At 31.1% G+C, this 21,154-nt stretch overlaps 3 protein-coding genes across 4 annotated transcripts; 1 reads left to right on the forward strand and 2 right to left on the reverse strand.

The window, feature by feature from the left end:
• Nucleotides 1-2,877: 2,877 nt before the first annotated feature.
• LOC137821020 (heat shock cognate 70 kDa protein 2) lies at nt 2,878-6,027 on the reverse strand. Its single transcript, XM_068625460.1, has 2 exons — nt 5,402-6,027; nt 2,878-4,811 (listed from the first exon to the last, which is right to left on the reverse strand). The coding sequence occupies exons 1-2, from the start codon at nt 5,613-5,615 to the stop codon at nt 3,076-3,078; spliced, it is 1,950 nt and encodes a 649-aa protein (XP_068481561.1). The 5' UTR covers nt 5,616-6,027; the 3' UTR covers nt 2,878-3,075.
• A 5,196-nt stretch (nt 6,028-11,223) lies between these two features.
• Nucleotides 11,224-17,220, forward strand: LOC137821107 (inner membrane protein PPF-1, chloroplastic). Of its 2 annotated transcripts, none has more exons than XM_068625578.1 (11): nt 11,224-11,706; nt 13,106-13,216; nt 13,482-13,556; nt 13,670-13,730; nt 14,086-14,159; nt 14,271-14,375; nt 14,614-14,721; nt 14,797-14,897; nt 15,297-15,446; nt 15,516-15,642; nt 16,979-17,220. In XM_068625578.1, the coding sequence occupies exons 1-11, from the start codon at nt 11,398-11,400 to the stop codon at nt 17,084-17,086; spliced, it is 1,329 nt and encodes a 442-aa protein (XP_068481679.1). In that variant the 5' UTR covers nt 11,224-11,397; the 3' UTR covers nt 17,087-17,220. The 2 variants fall into 2 exon arrangements, with proteins under 2 accessions (XP_068481679.1, XP_068481759.1); XM_068625658.1 differs by having other exon boundaries at nt 16,985-17,220.
• Nucleotides 17,221-17,548: 328 nt separating this feature from the next.
• Nucleotides 17,549-18,285, reverse strand: LOC137821238 (CLAVATA3/ESR (CLE)-related protein 46). Its single transcript, XM_068625772.1, has 3 exons — nt 18,107-18,285; nt 17,905-17,972; nt 17,549-17,825 (listed from the first exon to the last, which is right to left on the reverse strand). The coding sequence occupies exons 1-3, from the start codon at nt 18,252-18,254 to the stop codon at nt 17,751-17,753; spliced, it is 291 nt and encodes a 96-aa protein (XP_068481873.1). The 5' UTR covers nt 18,255-18,285; the 3' UTR covers nt 17,549-17,750.
• Nucleotides 18,286-21,154: the final 2,869 nt, after the last annotated feature.

A 21,154-nucleotide genomic window follows, 5' to 3' on the forward strand; every position in this document is an offset into this window, starting at 1 on the left:
TATTAGATGTTAGAATTGGTGAAAAAAAATTATATTATATTACATCTGATTCTTGTTACAACTGATATTAAAATTCATTTTAAAAAAATAAACATTAAATTTTATTCTTTTATTTCTCGAAAAAGCATAAACAATAATCATTAGTGTAAGAATGAAAAATAAAGATGTCATATTACATTGGTTCTAATGAAATTATCTCTAAAAGTAATGTAATGACATTTTTATAATTAACTAGAACACATACACATTTGTTCTTATAGTAACCAATGTTGTAAGTTCTGATTTCATAGCACTAACGAAACATGTTTCTTCACTTTCACAACTTTTTTCTTCTTCACTAACTGCTTTTTATATTATAATTGTAATTTTACTAGTTGATGTAGTCATTGGAATTTTGACAATGAAAAGATTCAGTAACAACTAAAATTTGAAAATATCATAATTTTATAAAAAAAAATTCAAAAAGATTATTACTATAGTGTTTTTTTTAGTATAGGAAGTTTCCTATAGAGCGCCAAAGCAAATTGGACGGATTTAGAATTGCAAAAACAGTGTTGTTTTATGCAAGTTTGTTTATGTTTTTAGAATTTTTTTAACCTATTTTTCTTAATTTTGAGTACCTACTAATAGTTAGGGTGTAAATAAAAAAAAATTATTTCTTTTGTACTAATATTTTACTTATCTATCTTTTAATTATGAAATTCTGGTTATAGAATACAAAGGTATTTTTGAATTTGAGAAAATTTTCAGATTTTATAATTTAAAATGTATTTTTTAAAATAAATAATATTCTAAATTGCTAAATCCGGCGAAAATATTTTTAGATTCTATAATTTGGAACATGTAAATAAATAAATAAATAAAATTACATTTTTAAATTATAGAATTTAAAATATTTTTTTTTAAAATAAAATGATCATTTTGTCTGACCTACGGGATACCGAAGAAGCTATGGAGAGGTGCAAAAGGAAACAGTCCTCAAACACATGGTATGCGTAGAGTTAAAATTGGGCCAATAATTTTATACGATATAACAATTACTTGGCGGGCTTCTTATTCACACCTTATTTTTTACTATTTTTATTTCATATTTTGCTTTTTCTTTTTAAGTTAAAATACTTTCGATAAAAACATAGTTTTCTTATATACACAATAAGAAAACGTGTTTCAATTCTCTTAGGAGTGTTCCTTCCATACACAATAGAATCGAGTTTTTGTTATATAATATGAAACCGAAAATATGCTTCTGGTGTGAGTGGATGACAACACTCCTAACCTATTTTATAAAAATCAAACCAAATTAACCAGTCACACTAATAAAAAACTAGATTAAAAAAATTGAAAAATCATAATTTTAAATTTTTTTCCTAAAAAATAAAAAAAAACTACTAAATATATATCATTTCCTTTTTTGTTCTACTTATTATTAATAATATTGATGCATATTATTAAAATTTCAATTTAAATAAAAAAAACATATTTTACGTATATTTTAATTGTTAACCTATATATTTTAGTTTCTAACATCATAAAATTATAATATTATATCTTTTGAATATATTTCTGTCTTTTAATTATTAAAAAAATCTGTACTGAATCTTAAACCTGTATATTAACTGATTGAATGATTCATCCCATTTTTAAAATATAATTCCTAGTACAATAAAAATACATTTTAGCTAACACAAAACATAAACGTATTTCTGATGCTAAGAAGTTTAACACTGTCCATTGTGTATCTTAGAATAATATACAACAGAAATATTTATTTTATTGTATTTTAAAAAGGATTAAAAGAAACAAATTAATGTGAAAAATACAATTATATTTTATTATAATTAAAAATACAAAGCTAAAAAAAACTTAAAACATAAATAATTTTTTTACTTCTCTTCCGTTTATTTTATCTTAAGCTTAAAACATAAAAAAAAAAAAAAACCTTCTCTTCCGTTTATTTTATCTTTTCATTTCTTCTTCTCTCATATATGATTGACACTAAAGAAAACTATTCATGTGGACTTTTTTTAAACTAATAATTTTTACTAGTCCAAACACTATGGAGCGTTTAATATTTTAGCTATGACAATAAATATTATATTAATGACAATTAATCCATTCACAAAAGTGTTTTTTATAATGCACTTGCGTATATTTAGTTAGGTGTTGTCAGTAAATGATAAAGATATACCATGTACCAAACAAGGATACCAAACAATTATACCAAACAGTTATGAGGGATAATGAATAAAAAATAAAAAATAATTGTTTTTTTAATGATAAGATAAAAAGAAGTTTTTTTAATAATAATTTGTTTAACAATTATTCTAGGATCATTAGATGTGAGCGTGAAAGAAATTCACTAACAATAATTAACTATTATTTCTATTATAAAAAATTTAAAGATAATTTAGAATTTTTATTTGAAAATATTTTAATCAATAAATGAAAATCGTATGAGAATTTTAAAAAAAGTTTTCAGAAACACGCCATACAACTAAATTTCCGTACTAACACAATAAAGGAATTAAAAAAATTAATTAGCTGAAAAAGTAACTTCAAAGTAAATCACTTAGAGCATAAGGTTGTTTGTTTAGGGAAGTTTCTCAAGATTTTTATTAAATTTGTATAATTTATTAATTGGGTCACCTCCATCTACAAGTTAAGCAGCATAAAAACATTCTAAACTCTCAAAAGACGGGATAATTTGAGTATTTTAGTTTCATACAAACATTTTCAGAACACAAGGACCTGTTCTATATCTTATGCAGATGCTGCAGCATATGCCCCCAAGTCAAATAATCACAGTAAGTCATTATCCAACCACTTGTAATGTTCTCAGTTTCACTTTGGCCAGCAATCATAATAACTCATTTAACATTTAAAAGCCAATATTGAAGCGCCACCCTATAAATGAGCAAACTTCATATCATTGTGTAAATTGAAACGGGAAGAAGTACATTCAAAAAAAAAAAAGGGGAGAAAAAGTAAACTAAAATTCTAATAGAAACATTCTGACACCATATAAAATATAAGGGTCTTGGCAAAATCAAGAACAACCCATGGCAATTGTTCCGCTTAATCAACTTCCTCAATTTTGGGTCCAGCAGTGCTTCCACTGCCAGAAGCAGGACCATCCTCATCCATGGCTCCACCAGCCTCACCACCAGCACCTTGGTACATCTTAGCGATGATGGGATTGCAAAGGCTCTCCAACTCCTTCATCTTGTCCTCAAATTCATCAGCCTCACCAAGTTGGTTCCCATCGAGCCATTGAATAGCTTGATCAATCGCATCTTCAATTTTCTTCTTATCTTCTGCAGGCAGCTTGGAAGCAATCTTCTCATCTTTAATTGTGTTCCTCATGTTATAGGCATAATTTTCCAACGAATTTTTGGCCTCCACTTTTTTCTTATGCTCCTCGTCCTCTGCCTTGTATTTCTCAGCTTCCTGCACCATCTTTTCAATTTCCTCCTTGGAAAGCCTACCCTTGTCGTTGGTAATTGTTATCTTGTTCTTCTGTCCAGTGGTCTTGTCCTCTGCAGACACGTTCAATATACCGTTGGCATCCATGTCAAAGCAGACATTGATTTGGGGAACACCTCTGGGGGCAGGAGGAATTCCAGACAGCTCGAATTTTCCGAGCAAATTGTTATCGCGAGTCCTCGTACGTTCACCTTCATAGACCTGAATCAACACACCAGGCTGGTTGTCGGAGTAGGTTGAAAACACCTGCTCCTTCTTGGTGGGAATGGTTGTGTTTCTGGGAATCAACACAGTCATGACACCTCCTGCTGTCTCCAAACCAAGGGAGAGAGGGCTAACATCCAACAACAGAAGATCCTGCACTTTTTCATTACCCTCACCACTGAGAATAGCAGCCTGCACTGCAGCACCATAGGCAACAGCTTCATCGGGGTTGATGCTCTTGCAAAGCTCCTTCCCATTGAAGAAGTCCTGCAATAGCTGTTGAACCTTGGGGATCCTAGTGGAACCACCGACAAGAACAACATCATGGACGCTGTTCTTATCCATCTTTGCATCCCGCAAACACTTCTCCACGGGCTCCATGCATTTCCTGAAGAGATCCATGTTCAGCTCTTCAAATCTGGCACGGGTGATGGTTGTGTAGAAGTCAATACCCTCATACAAGGAATCAATCTCAATGGTGGTTTGAGCGGTGGAAGAGAGAGTCCTCTTCGCCCTCTCACATGCAGTTCTCAACCTCCTCAATGCTCGCGCATTACCACTGATATCCTTCTTGTTCTTCCTCTTGAATTCCTGGACAAAATGGTTCACCATTCTGTTATCAAAATCTTCACCTCCCAAGTGAGTATCACCAGCGGTGGCTTTCACCTCGAAAATTCCTTCCTCAATGGTGAGAAGGGACACATCGAAAGTCCCACCACCAAGGTCAAATATGAGAACGTTCTTCTCCCCAGAGGAAGTGGCCTTTTTGTCAAGCCCGTAAGCAATGGCAGCCGCAGTAGGTTCATTGATAATACGCATAACATTGAGCCCTGAAATGACCCCAGCGTCCTTGGTAGCTTGACGCTGTGAGTCATTGAAGTAAGCAGGGACAGTGACCACGGCATTCTTCACTGTGGATCCGAGAAAAGCCTCCGCAATCTCCTTCATCTTAATTAGAACCATGGAAGATATCTCTTCCGCAGAAAACTGCTTCTCCTCCCCCTTGTAATTCACCACAATCATAGGTTTGTCACCGGGACCAGCAATCACTTTGAACGGCCACAATTTCATGTCACTCTGTACAGCAGCATCAGTAAAACGCCTACCAATCAAACGCTTAGCATCTGCACGCGCCAAATCAAATCAATACAATCAGAAAAAGATTCGCAAAAAAAAAAATGTATAATAACCAAGGATGTTTTGCATGGGTAATTCAATTTAACAAAAATAATCACAGAAACCCAAAACAGCTCAAGTAAGTCCTTTTGTCAGCCAATATCTAAAACAGTTCAATTAAGTGCTTCGATCTAATCATGCAAAAACGAATCCAGTTAAATTAAGTGATTAGCATCGGTATAACGCCTAAAAATCAATTTTTTAGCATGCATGCAACCACCAAAATCAACTACTACCTAATTGCATAACCAAAGATTCTTTTGCACGGGATATTTTTATCAAGGAAAAATCTTAAAACTAAAAGAATGTACAGCTTCACTTTTAAGGAGTGAATAAGCTAAATCAACCTTAAAAAAACCGAACTTCTCTATTTTATTTTTCTTAAATAAATAAAAACGAAATAATCATGACAATATTACTGACTAACTTAGAATTTGACCTAGATCGATATAAATCACGACAACTTGACTAAGATATCAATTAAAGTGACGAATACTGCGGATAACCAAGGTAATAGAGGATGACTTAAGGTGCTTACCGAAAACGGTGTTGATTGGGTTCATAGCGACCTGGTTCTTCGCCGCATCGCCGATCAACCGTTCTGAGTCGGTGAAAGCGACGTAGGATGGGGTAGTTCTGTTACCCTGATCGTTGGCTATGATTTCAACACGATCGTGTTGCCAAACGCCAACACAAGAGTAGGTGGTTCCCAGATCGATTCCGATCGCAGGACCCTCGCCTTTACCAGCCATATTCTTCTCACAACTGTTTTCCTAACGGAATCTGAACTCGAACTCTAGGGTAAGGAATCAAAAACTTACGGCAATTTGAAATGAATTGAGGAGGAAGGAGGGAAGGGGTGTGTTTTAAAGAACCAGTTCGAATTCTGGAAGGTTCTGTGAGGTGTGAACCGTTGGATCAGGAATTTTGGACGGTTGGATATTAGGTTTCTTAATGGAATTGGAGTTGGGAAAAAGCGAAGTATTGCGTGGGGTGTGTGGGGTATCTCCTACATCCTCTAGGTGGTTCCAGAATTTTCCGATTTCGAATCCGCGGTGGCGTGGCACGCGTTCTATCCCACGCGCTTAAACTAAGATTCTTAACCGTTGACAAGGAGCCGTCGCCTTTTCTTACTTATTGGATAGATTGTATTTGTCATTCTCCCGCGCTATTGGCCGAGACAATAACGTCTTCTGTGCCTTTTAGATAACAGACCAATTGGATTGCACTAAATCCACTCATTACTCAACGTTAAATTTTTCCATTTTTTTCAATCCTCCTTCTCTACTATGTTTTTTCCTTTAAAAGTATATTAAGATAATTCTTAATTTAATCCTTTCAAATATAATAAATTAATATGTTAGATAATATCTCAATAATTTTAAGAAACTTGGATTAAGCGAAAGATTTGTGTAAGTAAAATGGATTGATAGTAACAAGAATGTTAAAACATGTTATTTTGAAATATTATTTCTGAAAATTAAAAAAAATTAATATATATATATATCATATTTTATCTAAATAAAGTTTGAATATTAGAAAATAAATTACATATATTTTTTTTAAAAAATTGTGACTAAACAAAATAAAAATAGTAATAATAATTAAATATAATAAATTTAATTAATTATTAAAAAAAATTATTTAAGATAACCTTCTAATAGATAAGAAAAAAAAAGATAAAAAGTGATAAATGTAATCATGACTTTAAAAAAAACAATTTTAGTGTGCACTCCAATCAAATGTATGGAATTGATGTTAAACTCTTTATATATTAATTTTAATGAATTTATGTGTGTTTTATTAACTTTTATTTATTTTAAATTATAAATATTTTGGTTTTTTTATATATATTTAATTTAATATTTAATTATGTACTAATCATTATTTATTTATATTTGTGTAAAATAATTTATTTTCAGTTACTGGTTTGTTTATTTATTTATATTTATGTAATTTAATTATCTCCAGTTGTTTATTTACTTATTGATATTTATGTAGTTTAATTTATATTTAATTATTATTTTTCTCTACATTTAGGGTTAATATTCAATTTACTACACTGATTTTTGAAAAAAATCAATTTGGTCCCAAATTTAAAAAAAAAATACAATTTGGTCCCTTCTAGTCGCCAATGTCCAAAACGACAACAATAAATGGGTATTGAACATCACATCATATTGCTTGATAAACCAAAAGACGGAAATCACAAGAAATTAAACTTGTAAGAGTTGTGATTTCATTTATGAGTTTGGATTAGAGTTTGTATAGATAAATAAGTAATATTTGCTAATGAGGTTGGGATTATGGTTTATGCATATGGAGAGATAATATTTAAAAGTTAAAAATAAATATAATTAATTATAAACATGGCATAATATGTGGACTCGATCTATGCATAAATGTGTCACATTGTTTGTCAACTCATCACCACTTAATGTAATTAATGTCAATCTAACAAAAGGAATCAAATTGCATATTTTTTAAAAAAACTTGGGACCAGATTGATTTTTTTTTAAAACTACTATAGGAAATTGAAATTATCTTCGGTACTAGTCCTCTTTTTCAATTTATGGTTATGTTGATTAATTTATCTTTAGTTATCTAGTTATGTATTGGTCTTATTTATTAGTTTGTATTTTGTTATTTTATTTTTTTATAATATGTTAATCCATACCTAATTATTTAAACCTTTTGCTTTCATTCTTATTTTATTTTATATTTTTTGAAATTTCATATTTTTATAATTCAAAGAAATATATATATAAAAAAGTAAATGTAATTATTATTATTATTTATTTAATGAACTTGATAAAAGAAAGTTACCTATATCCTTTATTATTGTTTTTATACTTTTTGTATTTGTTTGAATGATGTGTATAAATTATTGGTTAAGACAAATAAGATGCATCTTAATATTCATCATGTCATGTGATTTTTGAAAGTTTCTAAGAGTAAGTGAAATGAAAAAGAGTAATAAAATTCGTTGTTTTGGGTTGAGATGTATGAGTTTTTGTGTTTGGAAAGTCATAATTTGGTACCTTATAGGATTAAAGGCAGAGACCGTGGTATGGTATAAGGAAGTATTTACCAAGTAGGTGAATATTTGTATAGTTCAAAATAACGTTATTGACTAGGATATTCGTAGGTCAAATTCGAGACTATTCACTTATATATGCTCAACATCACCAATATTAGGTAGTGAAAACATATCTCTTTATGGGAGGACAAATTATCGATATTCTCGATAAAAATTATAATTGTACTAATATTCTTAATGAAAAATACTCAACTACCTAATCACTTCCCAAGTAACTTTTTATGTTCATAGTGGATCATTAAAAGTGGATTATGGATCCATATATCTGATAAGTGAGATTAAGTCTTATGTTTGTATTGTATGTTAACTTTATTAAGATTGATATTTAAGGCTTAGAAAGACCTCACTATTTTTTTATTTTTTTGTTGTATGAGTAGAAGCAAAATTTGCCCACTAAGAATTGTTCAGGAAAATTTGAGGAGATATTCTTTAGAATGTTAATTTTAATATCCTTATTATATATAAAATATATAGATAGTTTTCTAATTTGATGTTATTAATGTAAAAAAAATTATATGATTTTGTAATATATTATGAATAATTATAAAGATGTAATAAGTTATGCGTTGTGATTAATCTTCTCTCTGACACTCTCAATTTCTTATTAAATAACCAATATTTATATAATAATTAGAGTATTACATTGAAAATAAACAAACGGCAAGAACAATTATCAGCTTCGGTGAGATTGTACTTACCAAATCAACCTTTTAGCCCTTTTAACCATGGTTAATTATATGTGGTTTTTCCAAAGTCCAAAGCAAACCTGGATTAAAAATATCAATTTAGGACAATAAAAAAATAGTTATACAATAAATGTTACTTTCAAAAGGAGTTTTCTAAAATTCATAATGTAAACACCACATGAGAATTTAAATTTTATTATGATTTTTATGTAAAGAATAGCATTCTTAACAAGAGTGAATTTTAAAAGTGAAATTCAATCTTGTATTAAACTGATAATCAAACATGTCCTATATCATTATTGGGTTCAAATCTAGACTCAACAACATGTTTCTATTTTATAACATTTCACTGCTTTTCAAATGATACAATCATTCAAATCTTTATGCCATATTTGAATTTTATTTATTAAATCTATATACATAATCACTTAACCATACAAGTTTTCTTTATTTAAATACATGATTCGAATACATATTATACCAACATCCAATTTAGTTGTTTTTCAATATACACATTCAACTCATATATGTTATTGTTCTTGTTTTTAGTACACTTTCAACTTATATTTGCACTTTTTTTTTTTGTATGAAGTGTATTAATACAAACTCTATTATAGTTCAAAATGGCTCAATCAAATATCATGTATATTATTTTAATTTGTAGAATTAACTGTAAATAATATATCCAAAGTTTAAAACAAATATGAATTAAATATATTAATACATGACAATAAAAAATTCTCTAAGTTCTACCACAAATATTATTTTCAAATGAGTTTTCCAAAATTCATACATGGAAACACTGCATGAAACAGTACATGAGGATTTAAAATTTACTATAACTTTATATATAGTTTGTCATCCTCAACAACAATAAAATCCAATTTTGTATTAAAATATTATCAAGAATGTCCTTATATCATCACCCGATCAAAGTCTCAACAACATGTATATATTATTTTGATATTATAACAACTTTAATATAATGTTTTTATATAAAAAAAATTCCAATATTCTTCATATAAGTCATGTTTATTCTTCAAGTATAATAAATTAATCTTTTAATTTAACATTTTTAACAAAAAAAATACTAATTAGAAAAAGAAAGTACTCTTATCTTATAGATTCAAATACACAATTAAAAACCCAACAAGTTATCTATTCAAAATTCACTCATTATTTATCACTTTGTTTTTGTAAGAAGAAATAAGTTCACGCAAGAAATGGTTAAAAATTAAGGACGATTTTTTTATAATAGTTTTCTTCTATTCAGTTTGGTGATTTTACTTAATTCGATACTTAATTATTATATATTTTGAAGATCAGATTTCTAAAAGGAATTTATAAGTTAGTTTAATCAAAATCATTTGATGTTTTGTTATTTTAGGTGTTTTCTAACTGTTTAGATCTTTTAAGAATAAACTGATCATAGTAAACCTTGATATTTATGTAATTCGAGAGAAAATGTCCACCTGATAAAGATACTTAAGATAATTGATTATTTTATTTTATTTTTATTTGATTTGGATTTGGATTTGGTGTGAAGTTGAGTTTGAGTTGAGATTGGATTAATTATGAAAAATTGTCTATTACAAAGTTAATCAGACTTTAAATAAATTGAGTAGTTCCTTTATGTAGGATTAAATAATTGAGATTGATGGATTGATCAATATTGGTTTTAAATTTTATAGTTCAATTATAATTTGAGTTGATGGTGCTGAGACTAGGGTTTTGAGTGAAATGGTAGATTATAATAAAATTATGAAGCATGTTTGCAGAAAAAGAATTTGAAATTTGAATTTTAGTTGCATGTTAAAATTCATGCTTAATTTAGTATTATGATGTTTTCAATCAATAAAAAATAAGAGCAAGACAATTTTTTCTCAAGTAAAAATTAAAGTTTATTCTCTTTGATTTTGGGTAAAGTGAGACAAATCTCCTTTGTAACAAGAATGTATCATTTAAAAACTTATAAAATGAAATTAAAATGTTTTTATTAGATAAATATTATGTATATTTGCACATAATATATACAAAAATTAAAAAATAATATTTAATTAACAATGTAGAATGTATTTTAAGAATGATAATTATGAATTATTAAATGTAATTAATGATAAATTGTGGTTCATGACTTAATAATATGTTGTTTGTGAATGTACTAAAAACACATGATGACTTACCTATATAAGTATATGTTTCCTTTATTAAAAATGAGTCACCTAACTCGTATCCTAATAATAGTTAACAAAAGAAAAAGATTATATCTACATACCTAAAAGAAAATGCAATTTGTTTTGCTTTTTAATTCATAAAAAATCAAATAAAAAACGTGCAATTTTATTTTAAATCACCTTTTTTTCACAAAATCGTATATATTAAAATTGTTTTATCTATTAATGTAATTTTCTTAAAACTATAGTTTTATGTTTTTGAATGAATATCACTCCTTTTATATAAGTAAAAATATAATAAAATTTATCTAGTAGAATGATTATGAGAAAAGTTGCCATTTTCCATTAGCTGAAATTAAATATCTGTAAAATGACCATAGAACCCCTAATCTTGTGACGTGTCACTCAGTCGGTGGCTGAAATCGGAGAGGAAAATCTGGCTCTAACCATCGTGCGCCTTGTCATTGCCTCGCAGGAAATGGGGATAATTAGGAAAATATTCCATCATCTCTAATCCGTTATGAGAAGCTGAACCATCCTCTGTACAATCATCTCCTTCAAAAGCTTCTCATCCATGGCGAATACGCTCATTTCGTCTCCTTCGTTCCTTGGCACGCCGCTTCCCTCGCTCCATCGCCACCACCGCACCACCACCAGGCTTGTCACCAAGGTCCATGTCAGCCTCCACCAAATCCCCCCTATCCACTCCATAAGCCACTCCATTGATTTCGCCGGTATAGCCACCAGAGCTGAAGGCCTTCTTTACACGCTCGCGGACGCTGCGGTTGCAGCGGACCCGGCCGCTTCCACCACTGATGTTGCTGTGCAGAAGAACGGAGGCTGGTTCGGCTTCATCTCCGAAGCCATGGAGGCCGTTCTCAAGGTAAACTTCGTACTCCTGTATGTTAGTTTTAACTTCCTGTGTAAGGATTATTTGGCCTTTGTTAAGACTTAACGAGTTGTGCGACGCTTCACGTGCGGAGCACGAGCCTCGATATTCATCGAACTTGTTTTCTCGAGATTGTGTGGCTTGCTTAGATGTTGTTAAGATACTCTCGGTCGTTGAGTTCTTACTAAGGAGAGAGATCGTTGATGTTGAACTAAGTGATGTTTGGATAGACTTCTATGTAAGAAGAAAATAAGGAGTTAATATGCTAAATATGAATTAAGCTTATTCTGTGTAAGTTAAAATTAGTTCATGCATTACTTAAAATTGACTTTTGGAGAAATGAGCTTCTTTAGATTAATCCATGCATAAGCTAATTAATTTACGGGAGAACTTTACCATGTTCTTCTCATGTGAATGTTCATTGAGAACTTTATTTATTTAACCAAGACTGAGGTTTACTAGACTCTTGCTTGGATAAAGTTCTCTTATAGAAGAAGAAGCTTCTCTCACATGCTTAATCAACTTATACACCTCAGCTTTTAGAGAAATCAGATGAGAGAACTTCAATCGAAGTTAAGTGTAAAAGTTTACTTAGTTAAATAGGAAAACCTCGATACATTTTACCTTTTTATACTCTTCACCAATAAATTAGGGAAGTTCGTTCGAATAGAACCTAGAGAATAGAGAATGATGCTAATATTGTTAAATTCCTGGCAACTTGTGTTCCTGAGATGATATTTTGCAGGACATGTGTTCAATGCTCGCTTTTCAGCTTCATGCTGCAATATTAGCATCTTCTCTCACATGCTTAATCAACTTGTACACCTCAGCTTTTAGAGAAATCAGATGAGAGAACTTCAATAGAAGTTAAGTGTAAAAGTGATTTAGTTAAATAGGAAAACCTCGATTCATTTTACCTTTTTATATTCTTCCCCAATAAATTTGTAGAGAAGTTCATTCGAATAGAACCTAGAGAATAGAGAATGATGTTAATATTGTTAAATTCCTGGCAACTTGTGTTCCTGAGATGATATTTTGCAGGATATGTGTTCAATGCTTGCTTTTTAGCTTCACGCTGTGATATATTATTTGTTTCATGGGAAGCTATATTTGGAATAGTAAATAGTGCTGTTTGTTTATAATGGTATTCTAATTTCTGCGAGACATTTTACGAACTACACAATTCACTTGGCATGGCCCTTTGTTTACAATTAATGTTATTTATAACAAAAGATAAGAGGAAAACAAACTACCTAACAAATAGGAAGCTAGGTTACTTCTCTTGTTATAATAATTTGATGGATTTAACATTTTATTATGAAATGTTCGCATGTTGTTATTCAGGTACTTATGTGTTTTTAATGCTTATTTGTTTTTTCTTTCTGGTTTTTAGGTGTTGAAGGATGGTCTTTCTGCTGTGCATGTGCCTTATACATATGGATTTGCTATCATATTACTCACTGTTATAGTTAAGGCTGCGACACTTCCCTTGACAAAGCAACAGGTTGGTACAAATTAAGCATTTTCTAGGGCCAAAGGAAGCATGATAAATTTGCAAATTTACTGCAGCCTTTAAATTATGTAAATCACTTTGTTTGAAACAGTCTTTTCCCATCACATTGAAGTGACCGGAATATTTTGTTCTTCAAAGCCTGACATACTGAATGAAAATATTTTGAAAAAGTCACAAACTATATATGAATTTGATCTCTCAATTAACATATGTTTTGCTTGACTACAAGAACTGTGGATTTTAATTAAATCTACAGGTTGAATCTACATTGGCTATGCAAAATCTTCAACCAAAAATTAAGGCTATTCAAGAAAGATATGCTGGCAATCAGGTGAGGGGTGTTGGCTATTAAGCATCCATTTTGATCTTGAGTAAGTATTGATTTCGTCTTATCTTATAACATTGTTCTTTCTAAACTATTCATTTTGTTGACCTCTTTTTAAGGAAAGAATACAACTTGAGACATCAAGGCTATATCGGCAGGCTGGGGTTAACCCATTGGCAGGTACTTTTGCCCTTAATTTCGGTGCATCTTCCTCAACAGTGTTTCGGAATAATAATACCTTTCATGAAGCTAATAAACATTGGTCCTGTGTAATAATTATGAAGGTAATAGAGCTTCTATGATCATAATGAAACGGCTTTGCTTATGTATGATGACCACAAATATATGGTTTTGAAGTAGGAGTGCTTATAGCAACAGTAATTATTTGATTTTATTTTGTTCATCCATATTGCCCCTGACCTTTGTTTTAATATTCAGCAAACAGCCATGTTATCTTAGTTGGATTTTGTACATATTTTATTCAACTACTGACTTATAGACTCAACTTCTACTGCATTGGCATCAATTTGTATAGGCTGTTTACCTACTTTGGCCACAATTCCAGTCTGGATTGGTCTCTACCAAGCATTATCAAATGTGGCCAATGAGGTAATTACTAATTAATGCTGTAAGCTTTTATTATTTGAGCAGAGATTTTGATGGACAAATTATTCACAGAAAATGTTTCTTTTGCTATTATGGAAAACTTTTATTTTGAAGGGACTATTAACTGAGGGTTTCTTTTGGATACCCTCTTTGGCTGGTCCTACTACCATTGCTGCTAGACAAAGTGGAGCTGGAATTTCTTGGCTTTTTCCATTTGTGGTAAGGAAGACATCTTTTTCTTTGTAGGTGAAATAATAAGTTGTAGTTGGCCTTTTTTTCCCAATTCCTATGAGTTTGGCATATGATCTTTTAGCCAGAAGACTGTTCTCTCATTGTTATAGATGGATTGCTCACTTGTTGAAGTTGTGTATCAAGAGGAAATAAATAGCAACTTTGTAAAAATGATTTTGTACTCTTTTTTATCTTTATACAATCATAACAAACATCTGTTATTCAGGATGGGCATCCACCTTTGGGTTGGCAAGATACTGCAGCATATCTTATTTTACCCATTCTTCTTGTTGTTTCTCAATTTGTTTCAATGGAAATCATGAAACCACCTGAGGTAAACAACATCAGTTCTCGTCTGTTTCATTTATTTGGTTATCACAAGGCAGGCCTAAAAGATTTCTTTTGACAGACAGATCCTTCCCAAAAGAATCAACTTCTTGTTTTAAAGTTTCTTCCACTCATGATCGGCTACTTTTCACTATCTGTCCCATCAGGATTAACAATTTACTGGTTAGTTTTTTCAAAAACTATGTTGATACCGTCTTTTCCAATCTATATATTTTTATTTTTCATGATTTTGCCATAACTTCAAACATTCTTTGGTTTATTTATTATTGGTTGCAAATATATTTATCTTCTACACTATCTAGGTATGTCCAATTTGGTAAGAAAACTTTAGTAATTGTATCTGTACCGCTCTTCTTATTTCAGAAACAATTTCCTTGATATGCATGCAACAAAAAAAAATACAGAGAGCAAATGCATGAGAGCTTAAATTCTTTTTGGTGGAAATAATAGCATATCATGATTACATTTTAGATTGGGAGATGGTCTTGACAACTTCGCTTGTGTTCTAATGGGAATAAAAGAAAATTTCTTTGCTGATTGGTTTTGTGTTTCTTTTACTAGGTTTATAAACAATCTCCTGAGCACAGCTCAACAAGTATGGTTGCGCAAATTGGGGGGTGCAAAGCCTGTTGTGACTGAAAATGCCAGTGGGATTATTACTGCAGGACGAGCTAAAAGATCAGATTCGCAACCAGCAAAAGGCGGTGAAAGGTTAGTGATTTTTTCTTTTACATATGCAGAGTTTTAACTCCTGTTGGATAACAAATTGGTGATCTACAGGTTTAAGCAATTAAAAGAAGGGGAAAAGAAGAACAAGTTAACCAAGGCACTGCCAGTGGAAGATGTTCAGCCACTGGCTTCTGTTTCTGCTTCTGATGATGGCTCGGATATAGAAAGTGACAACAAGGTATTTCATTTGTGGAGTTTATTAACATGATTTTGATATTGCGCAGGAATCTTTATAAATTCAATTTTATACAAAGAACAATGTCTAACTATCCTTGATTTCCAATTTTTTCTAAGATGAAACATCTTGTTCATTTTCCTGCATGTGTGAAAAAATAACTCTCCAGCCATAGATTGAAGTTTGAAATTTTCTTTACCTATTTCAATTTTGTATTGCACATGATCAGTGTTTAGTCTTTTCGCGTACTGATTCTGCTGTATATATAAAGTGACAGTGATGTTAACTAAGGAAAGTAAAGTTAGTCATTTGATGGGCCTTCTACCCAAATTTCTAGCTGGAAGAGTGTAGCTAAGATTGTTGGAATAATTTGAATCGAGGAAGGATCAGATGGAGATGCAGTTGGGGGAGAGCGAGATGGAGTAACAAGTTGGACGGTTTGGGTGTGAATGGGGTGGAATCTACCTATGGAAGACTTGGGGATGAATGGAGAGAGAAGGGGGTTGGGGGGTAGAGTAAAGACAAGAATGAAAACGGGGGAAAAAGATTTAAGTAAATGGTGGAAAGGTTGAGAGTGGGGGTATAAGGGCTGTTAACAGTTCTCTAGGCCATCTCTGGTAGCATTTATAGGATTTTCTAATTTTACCCTTTTAGTTGTAATTCTGTTTTCAGAGGATAAACCATAAACTATTTAGCACTACATACTATGGTGAGGCTCAAGTGTGGATTGAGAATGTGGAAGTTGAATAATAATATACAAGTATCAAAGACTCATATACCTCATGCCTTGAGCTTATGAGTTTAACATGCTGTTTAGACTGCATATATGGTTCTTAGCCCGTTGTCGAAGATCTTCCCAGGATTTTCAGCTCCCCTCACTTACCCAACACCATAACCCCAAAGCCTTGCTACACGTCACAATGTGAGTAGAGATTAAATACTAAATGAACTCAAATCTAATTTCTCAACTGCTGAAAATCAATAGCGTGGAAAGATATGTCTCCCGTTAAAAAGAGAAGCTCGACCTTAAAATATAATTCCTGTAGCTCAGATTGAAAAGGAGATGTCTTGAAGTCTTGTTTTACTTTTAACAAAGTGGTGGGAAACTACAGGAGAACGATCTAAAGCACTGCTCTTTTTAATTCCTCCCCTGCTCTCCTAGAACCACCTGACCAATCCCCTCCCTGATTTCCGTCCCAAACTGTTACGTGGGCTTGAGATTATACAGCTGTCCTTTTTTTCAGAAGAAAATTACCATGACTTTGTTATATTTGTTTTAAGATTGTTTAGAATGTTCATTATTAGATAAAATTCCCAATGCTAAGTTACCTTGTTACAGGAACAGGAAGTTGCAGAAGGAGCCTATGCTTCTAAAGTTGGTGAAGAGGTTCAAATTAATTCTAGGGACAGAAGAAGCAAGCGTTCGAAGCGGAAGCGTGCTGTATAAAGGACCGCCATATACGGTTGTTTGTAGTTATAGTGAGTTTTGTATATCTCCAGAGATTATACCATTTTTGGGTTGGCAATTGATTAAATATACGTAATTTATTCCAGCATAATATCTTTTTTTGTTGTGTTAAATCTCTTTCAGCCAAGATCCCCTTCCCAGGAAACTAGGGAGCATAAAAACTTGCATTACAAAAATTGTAGGCTTCTGACTGTTAACAGCACAGTAGTCTTGTATATGGAAAAAATATTGTTAAATGGAATCTGAATTCATTGTTATAAAATAATATGAAGCGGAATATGGATCTGTAGAGCAAGAGAGGTTTTCGAAATCAGAACTGATCTATTAAATCGGGGAAGGGATTTTGGTTAAGGCCTTGTGTGTCTGTGTACACTTCTTATTTGTCAACATGTACTGCTTAGGTCAGGAAGTGTTCAATAAACTTAACACAAAGCTGGTTAGTTAATAAATTGATAATTGCTTTCCTTTATGCGAGGTCCATGCATTAGCTGTAGCTAATAAAGTACAAATTTTCAATTAATTACCATTTTGTACATACACAATGCTCCCAACAGTAGAGTTGCTAGTGTATACCAATCCATTGATCTCAAACAGCTATTGATGTCTCTACTGAACGCTGATGGTGAATCCGTGTTTCCAACCTCTATGGTTTTGATGGCGGGCGTTGATTCCCTACTGGGTTAGGCCCTGATGGACTCTTACGATTCTTTTCATTAACCTGTGATTTTGGTTGTTCAAATCAGAATTTTGTCATGCCAATTAAGTAAAATGATTAATATACTCATGCATTTACTAACCCATGAAGGAATGGCATGCCTAGTTTGCGACTGTGGTATAGCCCGTGGGGTTCTGAACTTGAAATAGACTAGGTACAAAAATATAAAATGACGTGGGATACCATTACTCATCAGTTTGTGATTGACTAAATAGACGAACAATCGAACATACAGAAGAAAATAGTTTCAGAGCTATATGCAGAAGAAGGTGCAAATGCAATACCTGACTGCGTAGCCTGAACACCAGGAGTGACGTGATTGAGTGCAGAAGCTGGGAGCAGAAGCCATGCAAAGAGAAGATGGATGAAGATTTGTCTTCTCATCAGTGGCATACTTCGAGTGAGTAAGAGTGTTGCAGTCTTAATGAGCATGTCACAAGCATTTTGCTGGTTTTATATGCTATATTTTTTGGTATTATATAATCATGACGAAACTTGAAATTTGATGTGAGAATGTTTGTAAAAGATGCCCGGGAATCCTATGCCATTACGCACTGACTATAAAAGATCGAGAATCTGTTTTTATCCTCATTGTGGTTTGACTTCTTCTCCGTTATCATTTCTCTGTTATCATTGCTTCCATGATAATTTTACAAGTACTTGCTATTATTTATCTCTTGAGTGCTTCGCCGTTATGTCCGCATCCTTTCTAATAATTAAAAAAATTCAGCAATATTGTAGCGTATCAAATCTATATATTACCCTCCAAAATTGGTAACTTTAAATAGATAAGCTAACCCATATTAAATATTTACTCAAGATAATTACGTATCAACAACTAGAGTAATTACAAATACTAACTTAACATATTTACTAAATATTAAGTAAAAAAACATTGAACAAAATTGAGAGGTTTAAATCTTACTACGTTACTAGTGTAAATAAGAAGTGTTATACTATATGATGATGATAATGAGTATTTTGAACACAGTAAAAGTAAGAAAAAAGCTACAAAGTTTTTAATTTTTTTCTTTGTATTCCCCTACAAGTGAAAGTGGTATTATTTGATCTTAGTGTTCACTCCCCTGTATTTCTAACAGTACGTGTATTCTGCTTGCAAATATTCTTCCTTGTTCACTGAATTTAGCCTGAATTAGATTGAGTTTTGCTGATATAATGCTTTCTCATTCCGTTTGTAAGTTTATGTAAAGAAGTTGACTAAGTGCTATAGCTAGCGATTAGCATGGTAGATAACCGGACTTATGAGAGACATGATGAAAATCTTTAGTTACAAAGTCAAGTGTTTTTATGATGATTGTTTGAATTGTGATTGAATCAAATGAATCACCGAACGATAATGCTGCCAAAACAAATTTGCCAAAAATGTTATGGCAGCGACCAAACAAACGGTTGTGTCGCCCTTAAAATTAGGACGATGATTTTAAGTTAAACTAATCCAGACTTCAGCTTTTGGTTTCTCAATTACTTACTTCAGCTTTAACCTTTTAAAAAAATTCTAAATTAACTTTAGTTTTCAATTGAACATTAATATCTATTTTAATAACTTTTATTTCTATTTATTAATATTTACAAAGCTCAAAATCATATTAATTATATATATATAATATTAATTTATGTGTCTTTTAACATTTAAATAGTTTATATATGCATCTGTTGTATGCGGTAGAGAGACAAAAGAGTAAAATAAATAAATTCTACAGCTATTCAATAGAATTAAGAAGATTTATTAGAGTTAGACTAACCTATGACTTTGAATGTGATTCAACACTTGTTTTATAAGCTTTTCAAAATTCAAAATCCTATTATTATTACTTCATTGAATATTAGAAATCATTGAAATTCTTGTCCAATTAGGACTAAGTTATTGATTTTAACATCACTTATTTTTCAAGTGTGTTAATAAGTTACCAAATATAAGTGTTCATTCTAAGAATAATTTTATGTAGTTTCACATATTATCACTTTATGTTCTTTATAATTGGTATGGTTTGCTAGAATTTAGATTTTTGTTGATGTATATAGGTTTTCATGATGTTTTTTTTTTGTTTTTTGCTTTTTCTTTAATATATATGTTTCCTTTTAAAAAATATGATTATTGAGGTTTTAAGTGTCAACATAACGATGTTTTCGTATGGATATCCTTTATATACCATTCCTTCTTAATAATTTGCTATGTAGCACGTTTGGTTAAGTATTTCCTAATTATAATCGTCCATACACTTGTTTATGTCTTTAAATATACATGGGAGTTGATTAATAGTTATGGTTTGGTAACGCTGAAATGGTGGTAGAAAAGTTTATGTTATTTTCCAATCTTTTATTCTTCAGTTGTAATAATGAAGATTGTTTCTTCCTGCACCTCCACATATTCTTCTGCCACTCTCATACACAACGTGAAAATATCTTTTTATCCTTCTTGTGCCACCTACATAGAGTAGCTTCCGGATTATGTAATTCGGATACGCATTTGAAAAAAAGACTTTTAGATTATGTAATCCATAAGCTAAAAAATACTTCCAGATTACATAATCCAAAAACTAATTATGCATCTGAAAAAAAGCTTATAGATTATGTAATCCATAATTTAATTACGAATTTGAAAAAAGACTTCCAAATTACTTAATCCAGAATATTACATAGGGGTATTTTTTGAAAATATAAAAATTTATGAGAGTGAGAGAAGAATATACGGAGGTGCAGAAAGAAACAGCCTATAATGAATCCTCATTCATATGAGTCCATGATCATTACAATAACTTGTTGGGCCTTGTTATTTCATCACTTTTACATTAATATCATGATTAATGGCTCTACATTTTGCACTTCTATAAATTTCAAGTGCCTCATACTCGTTGTGAAAAGACCAAACTACCCCTGATTATATCTATATTTAACCTACCTTGTCATTTCTCTCTCTCTTCTTTTACTCTCCATTGCACCCTCTACATCCCTTCCAAAATTTCTTCCTCCGTTGTGAGTGGGAGAGGTTGCTGGAAGTACATTGATCACCACTGTACACCATAGTTGAAGTATAAGTGTTTATATTGTATTTTTGTTCTGCATGGTTTAGAGTTGTGTATAATATGATTTTAGATCCAAAAATATATTTCAGATCATACAATCTATAATAAATATATATTACGGATTGTGTATTTTATAATATATGTTTAATCATAAATGAGATATTATCATCATTTCAGAATCTTTATTTTTGTGAAAATTGTTCCTATTGAAAAAAGTATTTATATTAAATAAATTATTATTTTAAAACTCAAAAAATACTCTTTTAAATAAATTAATTATGTTTGAAA

The sequence above is a fragment of the Phaseolus vulgaris genome, chromosome 11, assembly GCF_000499845.2.
Source record: "Phaseolus vulgaris cultivar G19833 chromosome 11, P. vulgaris v2.0, whole genome shotgun sequence".
Lineage (NCBI taxonomy): Eukaryota > Viridiplantae > Streptophyta > Magnoliopsida > Fabales > Fabaceae > Phaseolus > Phaseolus vulgaris.

What these genes read in the sequence shown, in the direction of transcription:
- LOC137821020 (XM_068625460.1), bottom strand. Translation starts at nt 5,615, where the DNA reads ATGGCTGGTAAAGGCGAGGGTCCTGCGATCGGAATCGATCTGGGAACC. An exon ending in CCCAATCAACACCGTTTTCG is followed by an intron (nt 4,812 to 5,401) that starts GTAAGCACCTTA and finishes TGGCGCGTGCAG; the next exon opens with ATGCTAAGCGTTTGATTGGT.
- LOC137821107 (XM_068625578.1), top strand. Translation starts at nt 11,398, where the DNA reads ATGGCGAATACGCTCATTTCGTCTCCTTCGTTCCTTGGCACGCCGCTT. An exon ending in TCAGGATTAACAATTTACTG is followed by an intron (nt 14,898 to 15,296) that starts GTTAGTTTTTTC and finishes TTCTTTTACTAG; the next exon opens with GTTTATAAACAATCTCCTGA. An exon ending in ATATAGAAAGTGACAACAAG is followed by an intron (nt 15,643 to 16,978) that starts GTATTTCATTTG and finishes ACCTTGTTACAG; the next exon opens with GAACAGGAAGTTGCAGAAGG.
- LOC137821238 (XM_068625772.1), bottom strand. Translation starts at nt 18,254, where the DNA reads ATGCTCATTAAGACTGCAACACTCTTACTCACTCGAAGTATGCCACTG. An exon ending in TGTTCAGGCTACGCAGTCAG is followed by an intron (nt 17,973 to 18,106) that starts GTATTGCATTTG and finishes TTTTGTACCTAG; the next exon opens with TCTATTTCAAGTTCAGAACC. An exon ending in GGCATGCCATTCCTTCATGG is followed by an intron (nt 17,826 to 17,904) that starts GTTAGTAAATGC and finishes CCAAAATCACAG; the next exon opens with GTTAATGAAAAGAATCGTAA.